General features: G+C 34.9%; 1 protein-coding gene across 2 annotated transcripts; it reads right to left on the bottom strand.

Moving 5' to 3' along the window:
- Nucleotides 1-1,234: 1,234 nt before the first annotated feature.
- LOC145682425 (uncharacterized) lies at nt 1,235-25,955 on the bottom strand. 2 transcript variants are annotated; one of them, XM_081754056.1, is made up of 4 exons: nt 25,502-25,955; nt 17,254-17,412; nt 12,462-12,853; nt 1,235-5,705 (listed from the first exon to the last, which is right to left on the bottom strand). In XM_081754056.1, the coding sequence occupies exons 1-4, from the start codon at nt 25,673-25,675 to the stop codon at nt 4,109-4,111; spliced, it is 2,322 nt and encodes a 773-aa protein (XP_081610182.1). In that variant the 5' UTR covers nt 25,676-25,955; the 3' UTR covers nt 1,235-4,108. The 2 variants fall into 2 exon arrangements, with proteins under 2 accessions (XP_081610182.1, XP_081610183.1); XM_081754057.1 differs by lacking the exon at nt 25,502-25,955 and adding an exon at nt 23,264-24,689.
- Nucleotides 25,956-26,632: the final 677 nt, after the last annotated feature.

Below are 26,632 nucleotides of genomic sequence, written 5' to 3'. Positions count from 1 at the left end.
TTTATATCAAAAATTCATAAAATGGATTACAAAATAAAGAAATCTTTAATCTGCAAAAGTTCATTAGGTATATATATATAAATTTGATATAGTTACATTATTTTGTATGTATAACAAAATTTGAGTATTTATTTGGTCATTATTTAATACTAGCAAATTTATTAGTGATTGCACCGTGTCCCATTTTTCCATACAGACTTGATAAAAAACTTTCTCTAGGTTTTGATGTTATTTTACATTGAAAAAGGATAAGATTAATTATTCCTTTCGTTTCCTCATATCAATAAATTAGGTCGTCCCCGCGTCGTAATTTGTATAAGGTCGACTAATCCATTAAAGTGGATGTTACTGATGATGTGATGTCGATATACAGTATGTTTACTTTTTCTTCCATATCCTGTTTCTAAGATGTGTTCAGATATATCTTTGTATCATTTTCCAACGACTCATTATCCGAACCTATCTTTTTCTTTGCTGGAATTTAATGCTACCCTTATTTTGTTTCATTCTGTTGATTTATATATATATATGTCATGGATTGTTGGCTGTGGATGGAGGTTAATACGGGTTGCACTTCCATGGAAGTTACGTGCTCTTCAACAATTTGTGTTCCAGTTTCTTAAACGTTCTCGTTTTCGTCCATCTTAAATCAGTCTGTGCTGGCGCAATCTTACAAATTAGTATTAATCTATATTTACAAACAATATATAAAGGTGATTCAGAAAGTAATAACTTCAAGCCCACTACTTGGCCAATAGTAATGCAAATATTCTGAATTTTGTAATCATTAATGCACTGGTGTTTAAGCTATAGAATGTCACTTGTTTCACCTTCCTATCTCTTCTCGTTCCAAAGTAATGGAGCAATCCATGGCATTCAGTGGTGACGTCCGGTTGAAACAGCTGCTGTCATTGAATTTCTCACTGCAGAAGGTTGTGCGCCCAGGAACATTCATCGCCGGTGACGGGTCATGGATATACCATTACGACCCGGAAACGAAGCGTCAGTCGGAGTACCGCCACATGTCCTCTCCTCCGTCAAAAAAAAATGTAAAGTTGTCCCATCTGCTGGCAAAGTGTTGTTGACATTCTGCCTTATCTTGCCTATAGTCCGGATCTTGCGCCCTGCGACTTTTGGCTCTTCCCCAAACTTAAGGATCACCTTAAGGGCCAACGCTACAGTTGCGACGCGGAGGTAGAAGCAACAGTTTGGCAATAGTGTCGCCAGAAGCTACCACAATTCTTCGCCGACGGAATGAAAAACCTGTTTAGCGTTAGCGCAAGTAAGTTGCTCGTATGGCATATTGAAAAATGATGCCACCATTTGGAGAGGATATTGCACACACAAATATACGTATCACCTTGGAGGCATTACTTCCTGAATCACCCTCGTACAAAGTAGTTTCCATCCATTTTGTGTACCAAGCACTGTTTCGCATTTTTATATTTCATTATACCATAAAAAGTACTGTAACAAGCAGTTTTTAATATAATCACTTTCACGTTTTTTCTTTCTTGTCTTTCCAACTGTCACGCATATAAATGCATACATACATAGGTTTTTTTTAAATTACTATACACTTTTTTTAGCATGCTCGATATTTTTGTCAATTTTATTTTCTAAGAAAGAATGAGCAAAACAGTATATTTATCAGACACTTTCGTATGAATGTGTTATTTGAATAGGAACGTCTATAAAAGCTGCCGTTTATTATATAGAATATATAGACTTTTACATACCTTGCATTATTTTATTTGAATTTGAACCTAGTATTTCCCTTGTTTACACTGCAGGTTTCATCTGGGGGTATACTTTTAAATAAAATATCAAGATTCTATTTACATACTTGCCGCTCTGTTTTCTTCTTTGTATTTGAAGTTAATTTTTAACTTCAGCTCCAAAATTCTTCTCACTATCTTAGAATACAAGCAAGAAGACAGAGTGGCAAGTATACAAAAAGAATCTTGGATATTTTCTTCAGAGTTCTACCGTTGGATAAAGCTTTCAGTGAAAGGGAGGAAAATATTGGGTTCAAATTCAAACAAAACAAAGTATGTAAAATATATGATTGCGTTAACAAAGTGAAAACATATATTATGCCGTTTATTAACTACAAATATGTTGTTAACAAAAAGACAAAAATGATTAAACAGGGTGTCTACTAAATTTGCAAAATGAAATTTCGTGATTTTTTCTTGGCCTTTTCTTTACCAAATCATAAAATTTCCTAACATTTTCAATAGCGAATTCGGGTGGGAATTCGGCCGAATTTTCATCCATGCGATAGAAACGTACTTTGCTTCTGATTTGGTAGCGTCTAAAGCCGACCATAGACATTTTAGGTTGTAAATTTTGACGTTTTACAGAACAAAATTTTCCAATCTGTACTTACACTTGCACAGTTAAAAAAAAATCGTAACCCAAACGCTAAATTTCATGACTTTTCGTGACTTTCATGACCGTTTTCTGATTTCGTGACATTCGTGACTTTCGTGACCGATAGACACCCTGTTAAACAATGTAAATAACAATAACAGAATCGGTTCTGGAATATACTATTGAAATATATATTTTATATAAATTCGCAAACTTTGGCAATTACGAGGGAGGATCAAAAACTAAGGTTACAAGGCCGAAATTTCAAGGTCTTTTCAGCATGTCGCAGAATGGTGTAGAAAGTGACAACTCGCGCACGTATACAGCCCAGAGAACCACGAAATTGTTGAAGCAGTTTCGCTTGGACATCATCGACCACCCTCCTTACAGACCGGACCTCGCTCCAAGCGACTTTCACCTGTTCCCGTACCTGAAGGAGCGCCTAGGAGTCCGTCGTTTCGCTTCAGACGAAGAAGGGAAAACACTTCGTGATAACATGTCTGAACACGCAAGGACAGGAAATCTTCAAACTCATCCCATGATACGACAAGTGCCTCAACTGATATGGAGACTATGTCGAAAAATAACTTAATGTATGTACTATCTGTTGGCTGTATTGGTTGTATGAAATAATATATACACGTTTCACTGCAGGCTTTGTAACCTTACTTTCCGATAAGCCCTCGTATTTACTAAAAGTTATGTACTTTGGTCAGATTTTATTTTTTTAATTAAGGCAATAAAATATCATTTAATATGACGTTTAAAAAACTAAATCTAATTAACAAAAATGTCAAGTATATGCAGATATAACACGGAAATAGGAACATCAGAACATGTTGTTCTTCAAGAGATCTATACAATAATAAGTGTTAATCAACGAATAAACTCACAAAACAACTTGAATATGCAGCCTTCAAGAATACATAAAAAAATTAGGAACTACTACCATGAAATACAGTAAAATAATTAATGTTTTGCACACGAGAAAATAACATTCAAATATACACATATATACATTTTCCTGACGGTTAACAAAACAAGCAAAAAAAAAAAAAAAAAAAAAGTCTGCTTAAACCCATTATAACAAGCCTTTAATCAAATGCTAACATAAGCCTCCAGCGATATATTCATACATAGATATATGAAAAATGCATTACAATTATATACGATTTTGAAACTAACAACAACTAGGCGTTCTAGCTGCGCCTGAAGTAAATACAACGCAGCAGCAGCAGCAGCAGTAGTAGTAGTAGTAGTAGTAGTAGTTGTTGTTGTTGTTGTTGTTGTTGGTGGTGGTGGTTTGTTTGTTAGGTAGGTAGGTATGTTAGTTAAGTTTATTAGTTAGTGAATTAAATTTATTTATTAATTGTTAATCATCACCTTCTTGTTGTTGGTAAGTATTCGCAGGGAATGCACATGCTCAAAGTTCTCCCAGGTAGAAAAATGTGAAGTACCACACTATTTCATTTATATTTTGTGGGTGTTCATTGTTGTTCACCTTTTAATTTATATTTTTTGTTCCTGTTTTGGTCGAATCAGTTATTCGAGTGAATAGTGACTTTCCGTTATTTTCTTGTAAAGATGTTACTATTTCTGTGCATTTAACACTGACTTGCGAGAAGTGTGAGTTCTTGGCACGTTTTTTTTTTTTTTTTTTTTCCAACGTGCATCGTGACAGATGAACAGAAGAATAGAGTTCTTGAATTCTATCTTAAGCATAATAATAATATCAGTTTCCCTGTAAAGTTTGAATCAAATGTATTTTCCGTAAATGCTTCATCAGTTGCGTTTCCAATAGAAAACTACGATTACACATTGAACACTTAAAAGATTCCTTGGATGCATGACGTAAGTAATGCTTTTGCAAGTGTCCAAGTTGACGAAATGCTTTACTGCATACATCACAAATAAATGGTCTTTCCCCCGTGTGTATTCTCTTATGCACAAGTAAATTAGAATTGTTTTTAAATATTTTGGAGCACTCGTCACAACTAAATACACGAGAACTACCAGTCGAAGATCTTACATTAGCAGCTTTTTCGCCCGTGTGGATTGTCTTATGCGCAAATAAACCATCCTTCCTCTCAAACGTTTTGGAACACTTGTCTCCTCCAAATACTATAAAATCACCAGTTGAAGATCTCATATCAGCAGCTGTTTCGCCCGTGTGGATTGTCTTATGCGCAAATAAACCATCCCTCCTCTCAAACGTTTCGGAACACTTGTCCCCTCCAAATACAATAAAATCACCAGTTGAAGAGCTCATATCAGCAGCTGTTTCGCCCGTGTGGATTGTCTTATGCGCAAATAAACCATCCCTCCTCTCAAACGTTTCGGAACACCTGTCCCCTCCAAATACAATAAAATCACCAGTTGAAGATCTGACATCAGCAGCTGTTTCGCCCGTGTGGATTGTCTTATGCGCAAATAAACCATCCTTCCTCTCAAACGTTTTGGAACACTTGTCTCCTCCAAATACAATAAAATCACCAGTTGAAGATCTCATATCAGCAGCTTTTTCGCCCATATGTGTTGTCTTATGCGCAAGTAAACCATCCATCCTCTTAAACGTTTCGGAACACTTATCCCCTCCAAATACAATAAAATCACCAGTTGAAGATCTCATATCAGCAGCTGTTTCGCCCGTGTGGATTGTCTTATGCGCATATGAACCATCCCTCCTCTCAAACGTTTCGGAACACTTGTCTCCTCCAAATACAATAAAATCACCAGTTGAAGATCTCATATCAGCAGCTTTTTCGCCCATATGTGTTGTCTTATGCGCAAGTAAACCATCCATTTTCTTAAACGTTTCGGAACACTTGTCCCCTCCAAATACAGTAAAATCACCAGTTGAAGATCTGACATCAGCAGCTTTTTCGCCCATATGTGTTGTCTTATGCGCAAGTAAACCATCCATCCTCTTAAATGTTTCGGAACACTTGTCCCCTCCAAATACAATAAAATCACCAGTTGAAGATCTCATATCAGCAGCTTTTTCGCCCAAATGTGTTGTCTTATGCGCAAGTAAACCATCCATCCTCTTAAACGTTTCGGAACACTTATCCCCTCCAAATACAATAAAATCACCAGTTAAAGATCTGACATCAGCAGCTTTTTCGCCCGTGTGTATTGTCTTATGCTCACGTAAATCATCCTTCCTCTTAAACGTTTTGGAACACTCATCACAGCCAAATACAAGAGAATCATCTTCAGCAACATTTCTAACAACTGGAATATATTTGTTTGATAGAGTGTTTGTCAGAGGTTCAATGCAATGTGGACTATGCATATTTTCAAACATATGTTTATCCAACTCAGCTCTCCTAAAACGAATGAGAAATGGCAATGTCATAAATGATGTAGCACGACATGCAGAGCGAAGCACTAATGTTTTATTGAACAATAATTTCTTAAAAATAATAAATCGACTCATGCGTATCAAAAGACAAGGAGCAGTATCAAAACCAGGATTCATCTTCAGGGTTATACCTTCTGTGAACTGCTTTACCGTGAATAAATACCCATTAACGGTTATTATATAGCTAGACCCGAAGAAAGACTACAGAAGATGATTGACAAAATAGTTGACACTGGGAAACTACAGTATATGGAATGGAAATCAACATCGAAAAGTCGAAAGTCATGAGAATATCTCGTGGAAATTCATCCTTACGGGTCAGAGTAGAACAAAGGGTACTTGAAGAGTTCGACCATTTCAAATATCTGGAAAGTATTTTGACGAAAGATGCGTACTGCACCGAAGAGATCAGGTCGAGAATTTCCATAGCCAAAAAGCAATGAATAAGAAAAAATCATTCTTAATTAGCAGGCTTAATATTGGACTAGGAAGAAATTGGTCAAGTGCTATATATAGAATATTGGACTTTATGATTCTGAGACTTGGACATTACAGAAGTTAGAGAAGAAGTATTTAGAGAGCTTCGAAATATGGTGTTGGAGGAAGAGGGAGAAGATAAAACGGACAGAAAGAGTAACAAACGAAGATGTTTTAAAACGGATAGGAGAGAAGAGGATGCTTCTAGCCACCAGCCTTCGTAGAAAGGCCAATTGGATTAAACACATTTTGCGAAGAAATTTTCTTCTTCATACCGCCATAGAAGGAAAGATGGAAGGAAAGCGAGAAATAGGAAGAAAAAGAACACAAGTGATCAATGATTTGAAAAACAGAAGAAAATATTGGGCGTTAAAAGAGGAAGCTGAAAATCAAGAAATATGTTAAGAAATATTTCCAGGCCCAAACTGAAAATTAAAAAGAAGAAAAGAAAAAAAATTTCTCATTAGTCCCAGGACCCTCCAAAAGGCAGAATATTTAATAGTAATACTAAAGCATTTAATACATTACACCACTAAATTCTTCTGCTCTTCAGTACTGATCCTAGGTTTATCTTTCTTCCCTTGATATTCAGAAATGGGAAGAGTTTGGTTGATCGAGTTCACACAATACGGTACCAAGCACAAGTACTTCTGTTTAGTAGAAACCGTTAAATTGTTAAACAAGCTGCATCCTTTACCATACACAAAAACAAACTGTGGCCAAGAGGTAAAGACTTTCTATATGCTAATATTGACTTTAAAGGTTATTACTACCAGCTCAAATATGGAAATGACGATACTTTACATAAAACCACAATTTAGTATAAGTATTTCATTTTTTTTTTCATTAAAAAAAAATACTAAGCTTTCCCTGTATATAAATATTCGGCTACTTGAGGGTTTCCAGTTACTCTTAATATACAGAAATATCTATAGCTGTCATGATTTTACTACTACTACTACTGATAATAATAATAATAAAAAAAATTATAAACAATTCCGTAAACTAGCACACATAAACAGCAGAACAATCATAGCCCCAACAAGGTTGTAACTTATTTGGAGAGCAGAATTCCCCGAGTTTTCCAAGTCATGACTTACAGATTTTCTGGTCTATATGTAATGTAAAAAACCTATTTTTTTTTACAACTACGGGTTTCTCATCTATTATGTATATACATACATATATATATACGAGGGTCATTGCAAAAGTCATGCAACAATTTTTTTCTCAAAAGTAACGAATTAAAAAATTCTGAAATATGCAAATGGAAGGTTAGTTCATATATAAACATTGCATGTAGAGAGATGGATGAACACACACACCACTATAAAGATATAGAACGAGAGGAAAGACAAAAATTTGTGTTGTTCAAATGTATTTTACTCTCAATTACAACAGCACACAATAATACAGGGCAGGAAAACGTACTTGTGACATCTTAAAGTCCTTGCCATCTTGTGGATTCTTGGGGAGACTCCTGATTACATGGAATGCACGTAGTTTGTAATGTACTATTGTATACAGTTGCAATTGGCAGAAACACTTTTAAAACGACAATATTTTTTCCGTCTTTTTTCTCGTGCTATATCTTTATGGTGGTGTGTGTGTTCATCCATCTCCCTACATGTAATGTTTATATATGAACTAACCTTCCATTTGCATGTTTCAAAACTTTTTAATTCGTTACCATTTTCTAGAAAAAGAATAGTTGACACGGCTTTTGCAATGATCCTTGTATATGTATAGTGTTTGTGTGTGTAGGGCAGTTTTGCAAAACAAGCTCCTTTATTTTATAATAATAATAATAAAAAATTATACCAAATAGCCGGGCGCGGCAAAGAGAGAAATAAGTTCTAAGAGGTAAAATTCTGTACATAAAATTCCCTGACTTGTCAGGTGTTTTCGCTTTTCATGAAATTCCTTCACTTTTCCAGGACTTCTTACGAGTAAGCTGAATTCCCTGACTTTTCCAGATTGATGGGAACTACGATCAAGTATACAAATAATATGTAATAAATAAACCTCTCCAAGTGCTCTATTCAACATCGATTGTATGTGCCCTAGTGAGTAGCGCGTATATCCTATTGATTAGCGTTGTTCATTATTTCGAGTTCGATTCCCGACGGGAGAGCACTAAATAATTAAAAACGCATTATGGTGGGTTGGATTCCTTTAAACTGTAGGTCAACATCTCATAAAACCTAGCTGCTGAACAGGGGCGCTAAACTTGTGCAAACACGAAAAATCGAATATTTATATATACGTATATCTATATATACTAGCCCTCGGCTAGCCGAAGACTTCGCCCCCGAACCCCCGCATTTTCTCGGCCTACGATCTCGCACGTCTCATATCCCTAATGCATGTCTAATCTTAAGGGATTTCGAGCTTTAGCCACATTATTATAACAATTGCAGCCCCACACTTTTCTTCCCGCCTTTTATATTCCCTTCTAAGAGAAACATCATAAATCTCTGAAATATGTCTTTACTTAATATGACTCTATTCTTAAGGGATGAAAAGAATATTTTAACAATTGCAAACTCAATCCTTTTTTTTTTTTTCTTTCTTTTTGCCTTATCATTCCGCCATGGCATGTTCGTGTAGTCTAGTTCGCAGGTGAATAAATCTGCGTGTTCGTTAGTATAATATATTTGTATTATATTATTAATATGTAAGTTATTTGTCAATAACTTGGTATTAGAAAATAAATTCTTGTGTGAACCATCTCACCAATGAACACTACAGGGCGAGAAAGGGAAGCTGCGTTACCTCAGACACTTTTGAAATGAATAACTTATCTCTGTTTTAACTGTGAAGCGAAGACATATTTTTAAACGAAATTATGAAATAAATCAAAATGAGAAAGAAATCTTGCAGTTTAACGTTCCACGATTATTTCTTTTCATGCTAAGGAAGACGATGAGTAAGGCAAATGAAAGATGATGGGAGAATTAGTAGAATGACAATGTGGGAGGAAACGGGACTATACCGAGAAAATTCCACAGACAACGATAATCAATGTACTCCCTTTTAGTCCTACATTTTCATTTCACTAATTTTTCATTACCATTCATTCTTTTTAATCATCCATCTCCATTAGGCTAAAGGGAATAACCGTAGAACGCTAAACTGGTAGATCTCATTTTCATTTCATTTCTAATAGAAGAGAGCTTTCTTGGGTTGCTGTCAGCTGTAAATCTATTCCTACAGTTTATCAGTAGAAAAATCTACAACTATATACATATATATATATATATATATATATATATTACTTGGTATTCTTCATTCTTGGTTTTTACTAACGAGTAACATTTTTTTTAGTCATTCATTTATTTGTAATTTTCTGTGATATATTTGCAGTGACGCCATTCTAACAATAAGCAAGAAAAATTACTACCTGGAGATGTCGTTTAGAAAAGAGATTGAAATCCATACAACAAAATAAAATAAAAGAAAGAATAAAGAAAAGAAAAAAAAGAAATAAACTATACAAAAATGCAAGGAAATGCATTAAAAATTCACAAAATAATGAAAGTAATAAACGTGAAATTGTAAGGGTTTTGCTATCACTAGAACAAAGATAATAATTAGGTATAAATATTTTTTTCACAGATATATTTATTATTAGCCTGAAATAATGTTTTATCTATGGGAATTCTTCCCAATGCTGCAAAAAAAAGTTACTATAAATTATAAAACACATCACAACTATGAAGTGTAGTACTTTTAAGCATATACATTTCCTAAACAAAACTGCAGCTTTTTCTCACGTATACCCTTGACCAGAAAGCAATATAGAAAGAAGAATAGATTTGGGTATACCCTTGACTAGAAGAAAAGATTTATGTAGAATATCTGAAAGATATAATTGAACGTCTTCTGAACATTTCAAGAAAATAATTTTCCTTGATGATATAAATATTGGATTACATGTAAAATAGTTACATTTCAGAAATGTATTTCACAGCTAAGAGTAAGTATTATATTCTGTAATTGGGATTCATTATGAATATCAATAAGTAACCGGACTGTCACTGACAATGATAATGGAAACTAAGGTAATATGTACATTTATAAGGATAAGCGTAGCACTGATACTTGTACATTTGTTTCAGTAGTAATTTCAAAGACAGAAGAACATCTTTTTTTTTTTTAATGCGCTTCTGTTCACAAAAAAAAACCTTTTATACACATGGAGAATGATCAGCTTTGTGGTTGTCGAGTATTTTTTTCTATTTTTTTTCTTTCTTTTTAACCACTTAGCGCTGAACTTTTAAGCACAAAAACTTTCCGAGAATTGTATATGTACTTTTTTTTTATTTTACATTTTAAATCTATCATAAATGTGTTCTTTTATGATCAATTATAAATTTTCATTGAGAGCTAAATTTTGAGTGTTATAGCAGCTGGAAAACCTACTTCCGGATTATCGCAGGTTCTTTGCGGCCGTTAAAAATACAATAACTGTAAAAATTAAAATGAAAAATGTACTGGAAAAATATGCTACTTCTGGCTTTTAAAAAAGATGTAAAAAATAGCCATTTGTTACTGAACAGAAACAAAGCAAAAAGTACTATTTAATAAACCGCTCGAAAGAACGTGTAACGCTAAAATCCCTGGCTGCGATAACACTGAAGAATAGGAAGAGTAACATACTTTCCCCTTGTGAAATGAAATGAAACCTTTAAGTTTTACTTCCCACAGTTATGCCGGCTATGCTAAAGGAGACGGTGATGATGAGAAATGAATGAAATGGTGGAATGAAGAAAGTGGAAGAACTCCGAGAAAACTCATGCACACGGTGTTTGTCTACCACAAAGTTCACTTGGTGCGAGCTGGAATCGATCCAAGGACCCCTTGCACCAGAGGTGAACGCTCTGCTATCGCGCCCCCACACTTCCACTTTGTGTTAACTCAATAAACTATAGGGTAACAAGTTTGAATCTAGTGTAAAAAGCCGCACCGTGCAATGATTTATATTATCAGGAATGTAAGAAAAAAATGCCGGAAATAATTCAACTTAATCCGGACGAGGTGGTTCTGGAGCGAGCGAGCGAGCAAGCAAGCAAGCAAGCAAGCAAGCGAGCGAGCGTGGCCAACGACTTACTCGCAGAGGTGCCTCTTCAAAACATAACGGAGATCGTGTAGCTTTTCTCGGTTCTTTCGCACTTCAACAGTTGATTTTGTCCCGTTGACAAGTGAAAAAAATCCCTATTTCTCACGATCGTTTAATTAAATTAAAATACTCTTTTCTTAATTTTTCGTTGGGCGTTAACACACGACTTGCACACCCAGAGAAGACGCTACTGGTAGGTACTTACTTACTTTCGTAACAATTTTTATAGAGGTGGGTACTTCAGATAATGTGACCGGAGCGAAACTCCCTCTATAAAAATTGTTACGAAAGTACCGCAGGATTTTGAAACATGGATATTTGGATAGGGCACATATTAGTTCCTAAGTGAAGTCTTGACCCGACTACGGTGGGTCCCATAGTATTGGAGCTATGAACCTCTGAAATTAATTTTTTTTTTTTTTTCATGTTTTCGGCAGCCTATAACTCCGAAAGGAAGCATTTGTGCACCCAGGTTGGTCTATACTTTTTGTCTTATTTTGGTGTCAGGAATCACCTCCCAAACGTTGTCGGTGTTGTTTTAGAACACCTTGTGTATATATAGCGAGTGTTCTAATAATGGCGTCGAACGCTATTATTCAGGTCAAAATGAAGCGAAAATGCTATGTAATGATACACGGTTCAGGGCCTCCTTCAGTCGCTACGGGAAATCAATATTTCACTGTGTGGCAATCGCACATTAACTTAGAAACATTACATTGCTCCAACATCATGCAGTTACACCCATTGTTACGATAATAAGTGGTGTTAGTATGAGCGTCTATACATCTGCCATCTGGAATGAATCCATGTAACTATTTGATGGATTGGTACATCTCCTCTGAGGTCTGTGACGTTGCCACATAATGCAATCCGTGTCTCCATACGAAGACCCGAAAGATATACAATTATATATATTTTTCGCTTTGACTTGCTTTGTACTCCGTGGGCGCCATTTTTAGAACACCTGATATATACATATTTCTAACAACAATCAATGTATTTAAAAGTGTGTTTTTAGTTAAACGATAAATCTCAGAAAAGTGGGGGCGGTATAACCCACCGCAAGCAAAAATGCAGAGATAGACACAGAGTACAGAAGTAAGACTAGTTATTTCTACTTACCCCTCCATGTTTCTAACATCCATAGTATCATTGTTTATATGTCCTCTTCCATCAGCTGAATTTAAACCACTGAAAAAACTGTGTTCAGCAAATGGCACTTCACCACTGTTTATTTCCTCAGACATGACAATTTCATCATTATTGTTTGAAGCTTCTCTACTCTTGTCAGGTGAAGTTTTCCGTGTAGGACGGTGCACGTTGTCATCTACGGGTCTAGTCGTTTTTTCAACCTCACATTTATCCTGTGAACTTTTCATATCACCTGTATCCTTCGATTTAATTACTACACCCTCAGGTTCTCCAACCGTCCTCACTTCATGGGCTGTGTCCAAAGGTTCCTTATCAAGCAGAGGATATTCGCCATCGAAGTTCTGACACGGTCGGACGGAAAGCTACAATGAAACTCAAGTTATATTTGCACATTCTCATCAGCATTCCCTATTAACTCCAACTACACTGTATTTTTCTTATGTTATTATTTATTAGTATTGGGTTAGTTTGTAAAATTGACATTGTTACAAATCAGGGATCCCACTCTCTTTACCAAAAAAATTTCCAGGACGTTTCTAGGACAAATCACCAATTTTCCAGGACTTCGACACAGGAAGATATCACAGGATTGCAACTGTAGGTTCAAAACTCACTATAGTGAAATGAAAAGTAGGTAGCGTATGCAGTGAATATTAATGCAAGTACAGTATTAATAGAGAATAATTAAATACAAAAAGCGGAGCGTAATGTGCTGTTTTTTTTTTTTCGGTGGCCTCCCAACTCCCTTTATTGCCATCCAATCCACCCACATCCAGTCCATGTATTTTCACTCTTTTTACATGACATTTTAATTGTGCACCGAACAAATTTACAAACAATTAGGGGTTGAGTTTCATATGGTTATGACGTTGTCACAAATAGGATTCATATGACATTTATGGAAGAGTAAGTACTGTTGCGAAAATAAGACTGATTATGCAGGGTTGATACTGGTTGTACAAAGCACAGTTTCTGGAAGATAGTGCTAGTGAAGACAGCATCCAAGAATGGGTTGACAGACTAGTGAATGAAAGAAGAAGAGAGATGTTCTCCCAGCCAACCACCTTGTTGGAAGAAAGAAAGCCCATCAACCACCCACACATGCAGGATCATGACAAATTATTATTCAGCATAAAAACAGAGCAATCAATTAAAATCTTCAGTATAATTATCAAAAATCTGGCATTCAGTATTTCTGTAAATTTCAAGGACAGAAATGCATTTTCAAGGACATTTCCAGGATTTCCAGGACGAGCGGGAACCCTGTACAAATACTTTGCTTAAGAGGCCCCATCTCGGGCGAAATTAAAATACCACTAATTTTACAGTAATTACGTGAATCTGAAAATAGATAAAAGATAATCGAAAAGTGGAACAAAATCTCGCTAGACAATATTATTTTACCTGAGATACCGTTATCACGACTCACTTATTTGCTTTCGATTCCCAGCATTAGAAAATCGGCATTTATTTTCGCGTTTATAAATGGCTGCAAGCGGAAAGCTACTAGGTGACTTGTGATAACGGTACCTCATGCAAAATAGTATTGTCTAGCGAGCTTTTGTTCCGCATTTTTATTATCTTTTATCTATTTGAACATATCACATAATTACTGTAAAATTGCCGGCACTTTAATTTCGCAGTGATTATGCCTCTTAATGTTTTGATAAAATGTATATTGAATACTTAATAAAACTGTACTTTCCAAAAACATGCACATTATAAAAATGAAGGAAAGTTTCGTTAAATCAGGTACATAGAAACAGGTATAGAAGTCGTTAAAACATTAAGCGATTTTTTTATATGGACCGCACGGTAAAATTTTAAAGGCACAGATTTAAGATTTGTTGGTACCTACGATTTCAAGACACAGTTTTAAATGTTGTCATTTTTCTTACTCCAAGTATGTTTACGAATGAAGAGATAAACAAACACAGGTGAAACAGGTGACAAATCAGCTTAATGTTTTATTAATTACTACTATGGATGGGCAAAACAGATTTTCTTTTTATAAAAACCGATAACCTATTTCTAGAACGCGTTATACATGCGAGAACACAGCACCCATTCTCTTACTGCGCACTAATATTTTCAATATGAAATAGAATTAACCAATTACACAGGGCTGCAAATTGAAAAAAAGTTCATGTTGTTTTTCGATTAATAGGTGAACTTAATTCTTTGTTCCTAGCTGATTACGAATAATGAATTCGTTTTTCCCTGTCACATAAGGTTTTCTTACAAATCAATGTCAAAATTTGGGCCTTCTTCCGTATTCAATACTGCTTTATTATACCTTATTTCTTATCTTCTAGCAGACTAAATAGCTTATTATGCTAAATAACTGAACATGTTTTGTTTAATGTGAATGCAGACAGACAAAGAAAAGAATATAAGATTCTCTGCACATACAGATTACTACATATATACATATAATATGGAAATATATACATAAATATATATACGTTGTAAAATGGAAATCAACACAGTCATATAACATACTTATTTTTCACATCTTTTTAGCAAGCTTTCTCTTATAAGCTTTCCTAATTTTCTTGTGAAGTTTCTCTGTGCAATGTACAACAGTAGTAATCCATCATGCTAACACTCCAAAGTGCCTGATACCTTTTCTCCATATCCCTCATGTCTTGGTGGAACCGTTTGCCTTGTTCCTCACTTAATTTTCCGAGATTTGGTGGAAAGTAATCAAGATAAGAATGCAAAAATGCAACTTGAGATTCATGTTGCAACCCAGTTCTTGAAATTTAAGTAATACATTCTCAACAACTACCTGTAATCAATACTTTTGTGGTACCGCAGGAATTTCACCACCACGCTTTTAAATGTTATCCAAGCATCCCTTTCAGCATTAGTCATTGTTGCAAGTTTTTATCCTGCATTAACTTCCTAATGTCTGGACCAACGAAGACACCTTCTTGCACTTTGGCACATTAAAGTGAAGAATAATTTGTTGCATATGAACTTGAAACATTCGCCTTTCTTGTCGAGTGCCTTAACAAATTGTTTCATCAATCCTAATTTTATGTGAAGAGGAGGAAGTATAACTTTCTCAGGACTGACTAAATTTTGTTGAATGATCTTTTTGATCTCTCGTTCAGTGTTTTCCGTAATGACCAGTGTTTCCTTCCCCAGTGGTCATTTCGTGTCCTACTATCCCACTCGCAGATGTAACATGGTATTTTTGTATACCCACCTTGTTGCCCAAGTACAATGCTCAAAATCTTCAAATCTCCACACAACACCCAACCATGTGCGTCGTATTTAATTTTATTAAGAATAAATTGCACATTGTCATATGTTTCTTTTAATGACACAGAATGAGCAAAAGGAACTGAGTGGGACTTATTTCCATTATGTAACAGAACAAATTTTAAACTTGTTTTATTTGAGTCAATGAATAATCTCCAATCACTAGAAAGGCAAGGGAAATTTAACCTGATCAACAAACCTGACACACAACAAAACACGACAGAACCTTCTTTTGAAAAATACTGCACAAATTATTTTTCCCGATATCTGTACCAGGAAAATGTTCCACAGGCCAGCAAGTTATTTTCAGTAAGTCTGGAACCAAGAAGGTCAGCAAATTCTTTAGACAAATTTATGTCTCTAACTAGATCATAGAGCTGGCGTTGAGTGAGTGGTATAAGGTCACGAGATCCGCTAGGGAGGTTGTAAACTTCATCTTCTATTTCACTATTTTCCACTGAATCACTGTACGAACTAGGATCACTTAGGCCTACAAACTCAAGAATTGATGGAGGTGTCGGAACAGGCAAGTCTAGGCCGTGCAGCACAGGTCTCATTGCAGAGGGAACATTGGGATACACTATCTTTGTCTTGTTTCGAGTATTGTGTCCTACAATTTCAGAGGAACAGAAGTAGCAATGATCGCTGTGGTTTTTGGGTTCTCTCCCCACCATTGGTACTGCGAATGGCATAGATGACCGCTTTCCAGTGCTGCAGTTCCGCAACGATTCCACACAAGATCTACACAGATTGTGTGGAGTCCACGATTTATCTTGATCTCCAAGTTCCATACGGAAGTATGCGAAATATGCCCTTCTTACAAAATCTGTAATATTCTGTCTCTGTTTGTGTGGAACAAATTCACCACAGATGTAACAAAATAAATCTGGTCTATTCTTACAACCACGAGATGCCATGGCAACACAGTATTCAACGAACTACAAAAGAGAACTAGTCCTAGATATTAACACTTCATACTATTGAAGCACATCTAAGACTTGCGATAATTAAATATGAAATTTATTTGAAATGAGATAACAAGGTTTGATATAGAAATATTTTAAATATTCATGCAGGTAAATTTTCGTTAATTTAATTAAATTAAACTTCCTTAAATTTAAAACACATTCATTGTTATTACCGCATGGATACTATCACCACGTTGTTGTGACATCTAGCGTCAATCAATTGAATTACACTTAAACATGCATGCCGCAATCAACATATATAAATCGTGAATTGTAAGAAATTCTTACGTGATATGAAAAAACTAGTACCAGTTTCGGTTTCAGCATGTTCAAATACATATAAAACACCCAAAATTATAAAAGCAACAGAACCTATGCGGCCCTGTGTTATTAGTCGTAAAGAAAACAATATGATAGGAAGATATTCAATTACTGAAAAATGTTTTATGAAAGATAGCCACAGAAATGAATGAACATTTGTATAAATAGAGATATAGTTTGTATAATATTAGAAACCACTTTACTTCAACATTTGGCGTGACAGAGCCCTCTTGTCTTAACAATAAATATGAGCGCAGAAGTTCTTCAGATTGGTGACACATTTCTTTGAAGTCATAAAACGCATCCAGTCTTGCAACGCAAAAGGTACATATATAATTCGGCAAAGAATCGTTTTCAGCCACCTGAAATAAAGAAAATGCAAAGTGACATTTATGAATAAAATTTATCCTACTTCATCCTAAACTTTAGCTAATATATCCTACTTATGGTAAACAAGATTTTTCGTTTAAAATCATTTGTGGACAATCAAAGTTAAACTTCCACCAACAATTGTCCCTTATTTCTGTCACTTTAATATTGTTGGTCATAGAAGGTGAATGGAACGTAGAAAGGATTTATCAACAAATTTATGTTAACAAAAGACTTTATAAAATGTAAAGAATTGCTATGTAATCCCGTCTGTGAATTCGCTTTATCTGATAAAGATAACTTAGTTTACACAACGAGTTCTCTCATTGTACACAAGCACGCATTGACAGATTTCATCGTATGAAAGAATTCCTAGCACAGCGGATGCCTTTCAAGATCTTCCGAAAAAAAAAAAACGTAAGAAAAAAATAAAAATTTATCGCCAGTCGACTTGATTTCACACTTAAAGCTGGAAAGTTGCTTTTAACGCTGTTCGTTTTTCCTTTGGAAAGAAATACTGGACATGAGACAGTGTCTGTCAAGAGTTCGTCCATGCATAGATATGCTTTGCAAAAATCGCCAGTGACAAATATCTCACTCGTATTAAGTTTGCCGTCTTCTTATATTTCTAATGGTAATATACCTTTCTCATATTCCTCCTTAAGAGTCATAAGTTTCTTTTATGTTAATATGTTTCTATTCAAGAGTCTTAACATAATTCGTTTGCCACATTTGTACCTCATAGTTGTTGGATAATTTTTTTTTAAATGTATTTTTTGTGTATTTGCTTTTTCACATCTAGGAAAAAAATGCGGTGGCTCAGTGGTAGAGCGTTCACCTCTGGTGCTTGGGGTCTCGGGTTCAAACCCTGCTCCCGCCACGTGAACTTTGTGGTGGACAAACACCGTGTGCGTGGGTTTTCTCGAGGTTCTCCCGTTTCCTCCCACTTCCTTCACTCCACCATTTTATTCATCTCATTATCACCGTCTCCTTTAGCCTAACCAGCATAATTGTGGGACGTAAAACTCAAAGATTTCATTTCATTTCATTAGAATAACTTCACACTCACAAACAGCTATTGATAATGCCTTTACGAATATAGAAAAAAATGAAATGAAATCTTTAAGTTTTACGTCCCATGGTTATACCGGTTAGGCTAAAGGAGACGGTGATGATGAATAATGAATGAAATGGTGGAATGAAGAAAGTGGGAGGAAACGGGAGAACCCCGAGAAAACCCACGCGCACGGTGTTTGTTCACCACAAAGCTCACTTGGCGGGGGCTGGGATCGAACCCGGGACCCCAAGCACCAGAGGTGAACGCTCTACCATTGAGCCACCGCGGCCCGTTACGAATATAGAGTACGAAAACTTTCAATACTAGATACCTGATGGTCACTCTGACCATACGTGTCAATTACTGAAAATTAGACTAGAAGCTAAATTTAATCACAACAATAAAACAATTACCTGTAGGTCTTAAAGCGCAAAAAATATTAGTAAATTTCTAAACTTACTTGAGAAAGAAAAGTGGGAAGATAAAAAAGACAATATTGACAAATTCTTTGAATACTTTTCCAATATCCTTCTAAATGTTTTCGAAAAATGCTTTCCGAAAGTAAAGCGCAAAAGCTCAAACAGGAGTTATAAAGGGTGAATAACGCCATAAATCAAACAATATAGTAAACTAAAACGCCAACTTCTTAGACATACACAAAGTTCGGTAGGACAGAAATCTAATATTAAGTTATTTGTAAGCCAATACAAGAAAATGATACGAAATGTCAAACTCACTTTTTCTCACACAAAATTGCAACTGCACAAAGTAAATCTAAAGCTTTATGGGAAGTGGCAAGATCTTTAATTTCATCTCTGATGTAGCAATGGATATAAAGGAAAGCATGTAATTGATATTTTTGTTGATTTATCTAAGGCGTTCGATTCTATAGAGCATGGAATTTTGCTAGAAAAATTGTATTCTTATGGCATCAGAGGCAAACAATTGGATAAAGTCGTATTCATCTGAACGTAATCAAACTGTTGGCATCTGTAAAGAGGTAAATGGCAGAAGAAAAATGCTTAAATGATCTATAATGAAAGTAAAAAAGGAGTACCACAAGGATCAATATTGGGTCCTCTTTTGTTTGTTGTATATATTAATGATTTGGTTAACAGTCTAGGCTGTGTGAAGTCAACATTGTATGCTGATGGTATAAATGTTCTTGTCAGTGGAGACTCAGTAAATGAAGCAGAAAGGCTCACTACAAAGACGCTAACAAAAATTATGAGTTGGTTAAACATGAATAAATTAACTATGAATTTAGGAAAAACTAACATTGTCAAATTTCGATATCCGGGCCAGAGAAATGAACTTGTAACAATAACTGTAGACACTGTAGAATTATGTCAAACAACATCTATTAAATTTCTAGGAGTATATATTAATGAAGATTTAACATGGAATACTCATGTTGAATACATTAATACTAAACTCAGTTCACTCTGCTTTGCATTCCGTAGGTTGCAAGGAAGCTGTCATGTCCTTATATTATAGCAAAGTTTTTTCAATAATAAACTATGGTGTTATACTCTGGGGGAATTCGAGAATAAGTGCTAGTACATTCCGAATACAGAAAAAAATATTAGAATAATGATCAGTATGCCTGAACGATCCTCATGTAAAATGTTTTTAAAAAATCTAAATTATTGACATTCCATAGTTTATATATATATCGCAGAATTATGTATGTAATCGAACACAAGGATTTATTTACATTAGCTAATACGATACACTCATACAATATTAGGCGGAATTGTAATATGTATAGTATCCAGTAGAACTATGCAAATTTTAGCAAAACTGTATATATGAATTGTATAGAATTATATAACAAATTACCAACAAAGTATAAGGACATTAAAGAAAAACGGATATTCAGAAATACTCCGTTACAAAAAAGCTATTACTCTGTGGAAACTTATCTTACTGATAACATATAGAGAATGTAAACCATATCTGACAACTGTGATGCTTAATTGGGGATTGTCTTCATATTGTAAGCTATGAACAGGCAAATAAATATGAATAACGTATAATATTGAATGTAATAAAAACATATTCAAATAATATCAAACTACATATTAATGGAACACTGACTAGCGACCCAATACTCATTTGTGAGGCCCTAAATAAACATTTCAGTGAAGTTGCCCAGATAAGTTGGACCTCAAATACCACAGATGATCTTATCACACTATTAAAAGCGGCTACATCACGAGTACCTGAAATTATGTTTTTCAGGTCTATAACCGAATACGAAATTCTATCCCAATTAAACAAATTGCATGATAATAAAGCCACAGGTGACGAAATCCCGGTAAAAATCAATAAACAAGGTGCCAAGCTACTAGCACCACGCCTTTCTTATTTATTTAATGAATGAATTGTGCAAGGAATCTTCCCTACTAAACTAAAAGTAGCTAAAATTAAAACAATTTCTTAAAAAAGGTAACAAATATTTAGCTGAAAATTATAGACCAATCTCAGTATTACCTGCTTTTAGCAAAGTCCTTGAAAATATAATCAAAACCAGGCTCCTAAATATTTTCATGAAACACGATATTATATTAAAACACCAACACGCTTTTCTCACATGCAAAAGTACTACTTCAGCTACTTTCAGTCTTATTGACAGTATACTGCAAGGACTAAACGAAAAACTTCTAGTACTAGGTATATTCTATGATTTAACTAAAGCTTTTGATCTTGTAAATCATGAAATTCTCCTACAGAAGCTGGAACAATACGGCATAAGAGGCAAGTGATTGACCTCCTGGAGTTCTACTTAAAAGATAGAAAGCAAACAGTAGAAATCACTAATACTTCAAATGGACATTTACAGAATTTCCAATCAACTCTCAGAGAAATCCGACATGGAGTACCTCAAGGCTCCATCCTAGGTCCGCTCCTTTTTCTAATTTATATAAATGATTTACAAACGAACATACCAGATACAAATATAATACTGTATGCGGATGACACCAGTATAATAATAAAAGCTAAGAATATAAATTCATTATCTCTTAAATTTGAAGAGGTTACTGAAACATTAAAAAAAAAAAAAAATAGTTTAGCAGTAACAAAATAGTTTTGAATAACATTAAAATTCAATATATATTTTTTCACACCATTCAACAAGAAAGAAGAAAAGATGACATGATAACAACAATAAACACATGTATGCAACTAGCAAGTGCTACTAAATTCTTAGGAGCTATCATTAATGAAAATCTTTAAATGAGCAAAACATATTCAGGCAGTATCACATAAACTTAACTCAAAATTGTATGCTTTAAGAATATTAAAAGACAGTTTAAACACAAACACTTTCACACAAGTCTACTACGGGCTTATCCATCCACTTCTCAGTTTTGGAATTATTTTCTGCGGTAACTCTGAGGAAAGCTCTGCACTATTTTTAAAACAACAAAGAGCAATACGAATTATAGCAGGTTTAAAGTGTACAAACAGCTGTAAACAATTTTTTAGGAAATTTAAAATACTACCTCTTGCGTCATTGTGTATATATATATATATATGAAATAGTTAGTTTTATCAAAAACATAAACGAGGATCTTCCAACAACACACAGATTTAGTACTAGGAACATTTATAAGAAGTCCTATTTCAAAAGATTAAGCTTAGTCCAGCATGGACCCAGACATATGGGTAACACTACCTACAATAAATTACCAAATGAAATAAAACTTGAAAACAATTACAAGTTGTTTAAGAAAAAGCTAAAAAAAAAAAAAAAAAATACTTAATACAAAACGCGTACTATTCCATAAATGAGTTTCTGCAAGACTAAAAAATGTCGGAAACTGACAAATTAGTTTTTATTTGGCAAATCCTGGTAAATTATGTAAATTTTTAATCTCTTATTAGTTTTTTTTTGTTTTCCTTCACTTAATACTATTTTTGTTATTGTAAACTTTTAATTTTTTTTTTTTTTTTTTTGTAATGTAAAAGTTTTGATGATTTTCTTCACATTAAGTATTATGTACCGATATGTATTATGTATTCCTTTTTATATGTATCATCTTGTGTACTGTACTGAACCCTCCAAATACCATGTATTATGGTTTTATGAACCCTCCAAATACCATGTATTATGGTTTTATGGAGAAAATAAATAAAATAAAATAAAATATACAGAATCCTTCTTCGCTCATGATAAAATTAGGTATACAGTCGAAAGAATTGTGGAACAATTATAATTTCTTCTTATTGTCCTCCTAAAAATTTGTGCTGAACGACATGACAATACTTTACTTAGCATAGATGAAACTGAAGGGAGTCCAAGAAGTAATTCTTGAAAAATAGCAATTTTTCCATGATTTGCATATAAATACACCGTCCGAGTATAAATGAATCTCACAGAGATAGACTAAGCGAAGCTGGGGGTCTATGTGGTTACGCATCCGTAGGATGTTGGTGCTTCATTCATAGCAACTATGATCTAAGCAAGGATAGTGAAAACACACGGCATTATCTATTGCAGTCATAATGATTTGAAACTAGTAATTCTACACTTGTAAAATAAAAATACAACTTTTACATACTGTGCAGATGTAGTATACCGTCAGGAAATAATATATAATACAGTCTGTTTACATATGCACTTATTTATTTCTAAGTCGTATAGCACTTATAACGATTTTATACTAGTAATCCTACACTGTAAAGATAAAATACAGCTACATTACTATGTAACTCAGTCGCCTGAAAAAAAAAAAAAAAAAAAAAAAAGTCTTTTGATGCAATATTCAATTTTATGTAACCTTTGGAGGATGGCATTTAGAATTTCTTCCAACTCGTTTCACAGCTCCAAAACAGAGTACCTTGTTTTAGTCTAAATGGGGGTTAGGTGCTGTATCCCCGCACCAATTTTAGGGAATTTACCGGGTCAACTGGAGAATTTGTTTAAGTTTGTGAGGAAGAAAAGTGAAAGTCAGGTAATGGGAATAGTAAAAGTTAAGAAAGTGACTGTATTTGTTGGTTGTTTTTGATGATCTAAGCGGCGCTGTATGTTGAGGCGGATTGACTATTCCGCGGAGTGTGTACTTGTGTACTTGTTTTACTATACAGATCTATAGATTGCAAAATGTACAGAATAAAATTTGGGAAGTCTTTACTTTGCTCATTTCATGTCGACAATAGAATCAAACAATCCGTGCGGGGCTTCTAACCCGTTCCTACTACTACTACTACTACTGCTGCTACTAATACTACGAATCCGTATAGTAATACTGCACGCCTAATACAACGTAATCTAACGTAACTTAATGTAATCCAATCAAATATAACCGAATGCAGTACATTTTCGTTCTTTATCGGATTTTCAAATTGGTCCGGCGATACAGCACTAATGCCCTAAATTGTGATAAACATAGAAGACAACGAGCCCTGTGGACCTACTAACCCCTTCACTCGCTTTCGCTCGTTCAGCCATATTTTATGAATTATCGGTAAGTAAAACTGGAGATCTTATATGTGCAAGTTTGGGAGAGAAACTGGCCTATGCTTAGCAGAAGGGGTCCAGCTCTTTTCTCTAAAAAATGTTATTATTTTGGTAATTTGTGTTCACATCCGGTTAGTTTAGGGTAGAATTGGTTAGTTTAAGTTAGTTTAGGCTGGTTTAGGTTACGTTAGGTTAGTTTAGTTTATGTTATATTAGTGTAGGAGTCCCGCATAATTTTCCAAAAAATGATAGAATTTCGCTTATTTCTACTAATATTACGTTAGTTTAGGTTACTTCAGGTTAGCTTACGTTAGTTTATGTTAAGTTAGCTTAGATTTGGCTACGTTATGTTACGTCTAAGTACTTGCATCACTCATTTCTCCTGTAAATTTTGTGTTTTTTACGTGCTTCTGGACCCCTTGTACTAAACATACTCCGAGAAACTAAAAGATACCAGTTTTGGAAAATTTGCAGTACCTAAACATAACCTGTATCTGATCTTGTCGTGCAGTTTTACTATGTGGATCCATAGTACAAGTAGTAGTAGTAGAAAGACGAGTAGAAGTAGTAGTAGGAACGGGTTAGAAGCCCCGCAGGAGTTTGTTGGGTTCTATTTTCAACATAAAATGGGCAAATTGACGACTTCCGCAAATTTTTCCGTACATTTTACAATCTGTGGACCCGTATAGTAAAACTGGGATTGAGTATAGCTCGCTCCCCCCAGTGATTTTTAACGAATCATAGTGATTCTAACGATTCATATTAGTTCATAATGAATCGGAATCACAGGCTATCAAGATTTAAGATGTAAATCTTGTGGTATGGAGTTTTAGTATAAGTAATAGTAGCGGTAGTTGTAGTAGTAGCAGCAGCAGTAGTAGTGGTAGTGGTAGTAGTAGTGGTAGTTAGTAGCAATACTAGTAGTAGTAGTAGCAGGAACGGGTTAGAAGCCCCGCAGGGGTTGGTTGAGTTGTTTTCGATATAAGTAGTAGTAGTAGTCGGAGTAGTAGTAATAGTAGTAGTAGTAGTAGCAGCAGCAGCAGCAGTAGTAGTTGTAGTAGCAGTAGTAGTAGTAGTAATAGCAGTAGTAGTAGTAGTAGTGACTCTTCCAGTTCCGGTGACAAAGAACTGGGGGGAGCGGGCTATACACAAACCTAAAACTGCACCGATCTTGTTTCATGTTACGGAAAAAGTTCACTATTAGTTAAACCTGAACATTATAAATTGTTGTTTAGGTATAGCTTTAGTTTTATCATCTTTATTAAGCTGCAACTTATCATAAGCGTAGGAACTAGCGTACTGTAACAACTACTCTAGCAACGGTTTGTTTACCGGTAATCGATACGGCTACGCCCAGTTAAATTCACAGCAGACGACTTTTCGGCATAGAACAGGTGTAACATCCTTTCTTAAAAACTTCTAATGCCTTCACACTAGTAACCCTGCTGTTTATACATATTGACCAGAAATACGATTGAAATGACCTTAAAGTTTTATTTTATATGCAAAAGATTACTATTTTTTAAGACGGATAATTGACAATCTGCACCGTACTTACCATTATAGTTACACAATCAAATATCTTGTGTTTCACGCGTAACTCCTCACCCTCATCACTAAATATATTTACTTTCGCAGTTGTTTTCAATAGACATAATCTACACAAATTGAGGTAGTCATTCTCTATTTTTCTTTTTTTTAACATATGAGTATATATTCCCGCCGAATCCATCACTCACAATATTTCCGATCATTAAAAGTAAAATATACTATCATATAAACAGTTTAAAATCGCGCCTGCCCAGTGTTGCCACAGTCTTAGCTTTGGAGTGGGCTGAAAAATAGTACCAAATTGAAACAAAAAGGGCTGAATTCATCATCTCATACCAGTGTAATATGCCTATATGGCTTTATAACACGAAACTAAAAGAGATAAAGTTCTAGAATACTCAATCCTCCACTTCCAAGAGTTCAAATCATAAAGTGCTCTTTCTAAAAACAATTACGGTACTTTTTAAAAACATCCAAATAGGGGGACTCCGAACAACCGTTGATGAAACTTTTCTCGCACGTACGAAGAATAACAGAGGCCGCAAATTAAAAGGGAAAACAGTTATCATCTTCGATATGAATTGTAAGGAAACCAAACGTGCTTCTATTTCAAAGTGACCAATAATTAAACCAAAACGGTATTATGGCCATATTTCTCGACTCCTTCATGCGCGACGTGGTTGCGCCCATCTAGTGTCATTTGATTTCTGGTATAGTTCGAATTACGAATTTTCCACACAAAATTCGTAGCGTTATGCGGTGCAACGTCTCAGAATGAATGTTCAACAGTATTTTTTGAGTCTAGCACACAGTATCAGTAACGTGAGATGTAGGAAAAGTCTTACTGATACTTTTGAAAATGTGACAAGTATTTGTTAAATGGTGCTGAATTGGGTAGTAGAATTGTACCAACTTTTTCACAAAACGGGCTGAAAATACAGCGTGGTACCAACGGGCCAATGAATGACAGAAAGGGTTGAATTTGGTACAATTGTACCAAGTGTGGCAACACTGCGCCTGCCTGTGGCCTGTGCGGCCTACACTAGGGACGGCCAAAAATTTTCGGATCCGGATCTCGGATTCGAGTCTCAGATCCGGATCTGGATCCGAAATTCGAATCTCAATCTTGATTCGTATT

The sequence above is a fragment of the Thermobia domestica genome, chromosome 3, assembly GCF_964235325.1.
Source record: "Thermobia domestica chromosome 3, izTheDome1.hap1.1, whole genome shotgun sequence".
Taxonomy (NCBI): Eukaryota; Metazoa; Arthropoda; class Insecta; order Zygentoma; family Lepismatidae; genus Thermobia; species Thermobia domestica.
This window is presented reverse-complemented; position numbering and strand designations above follow the sequence as displayed.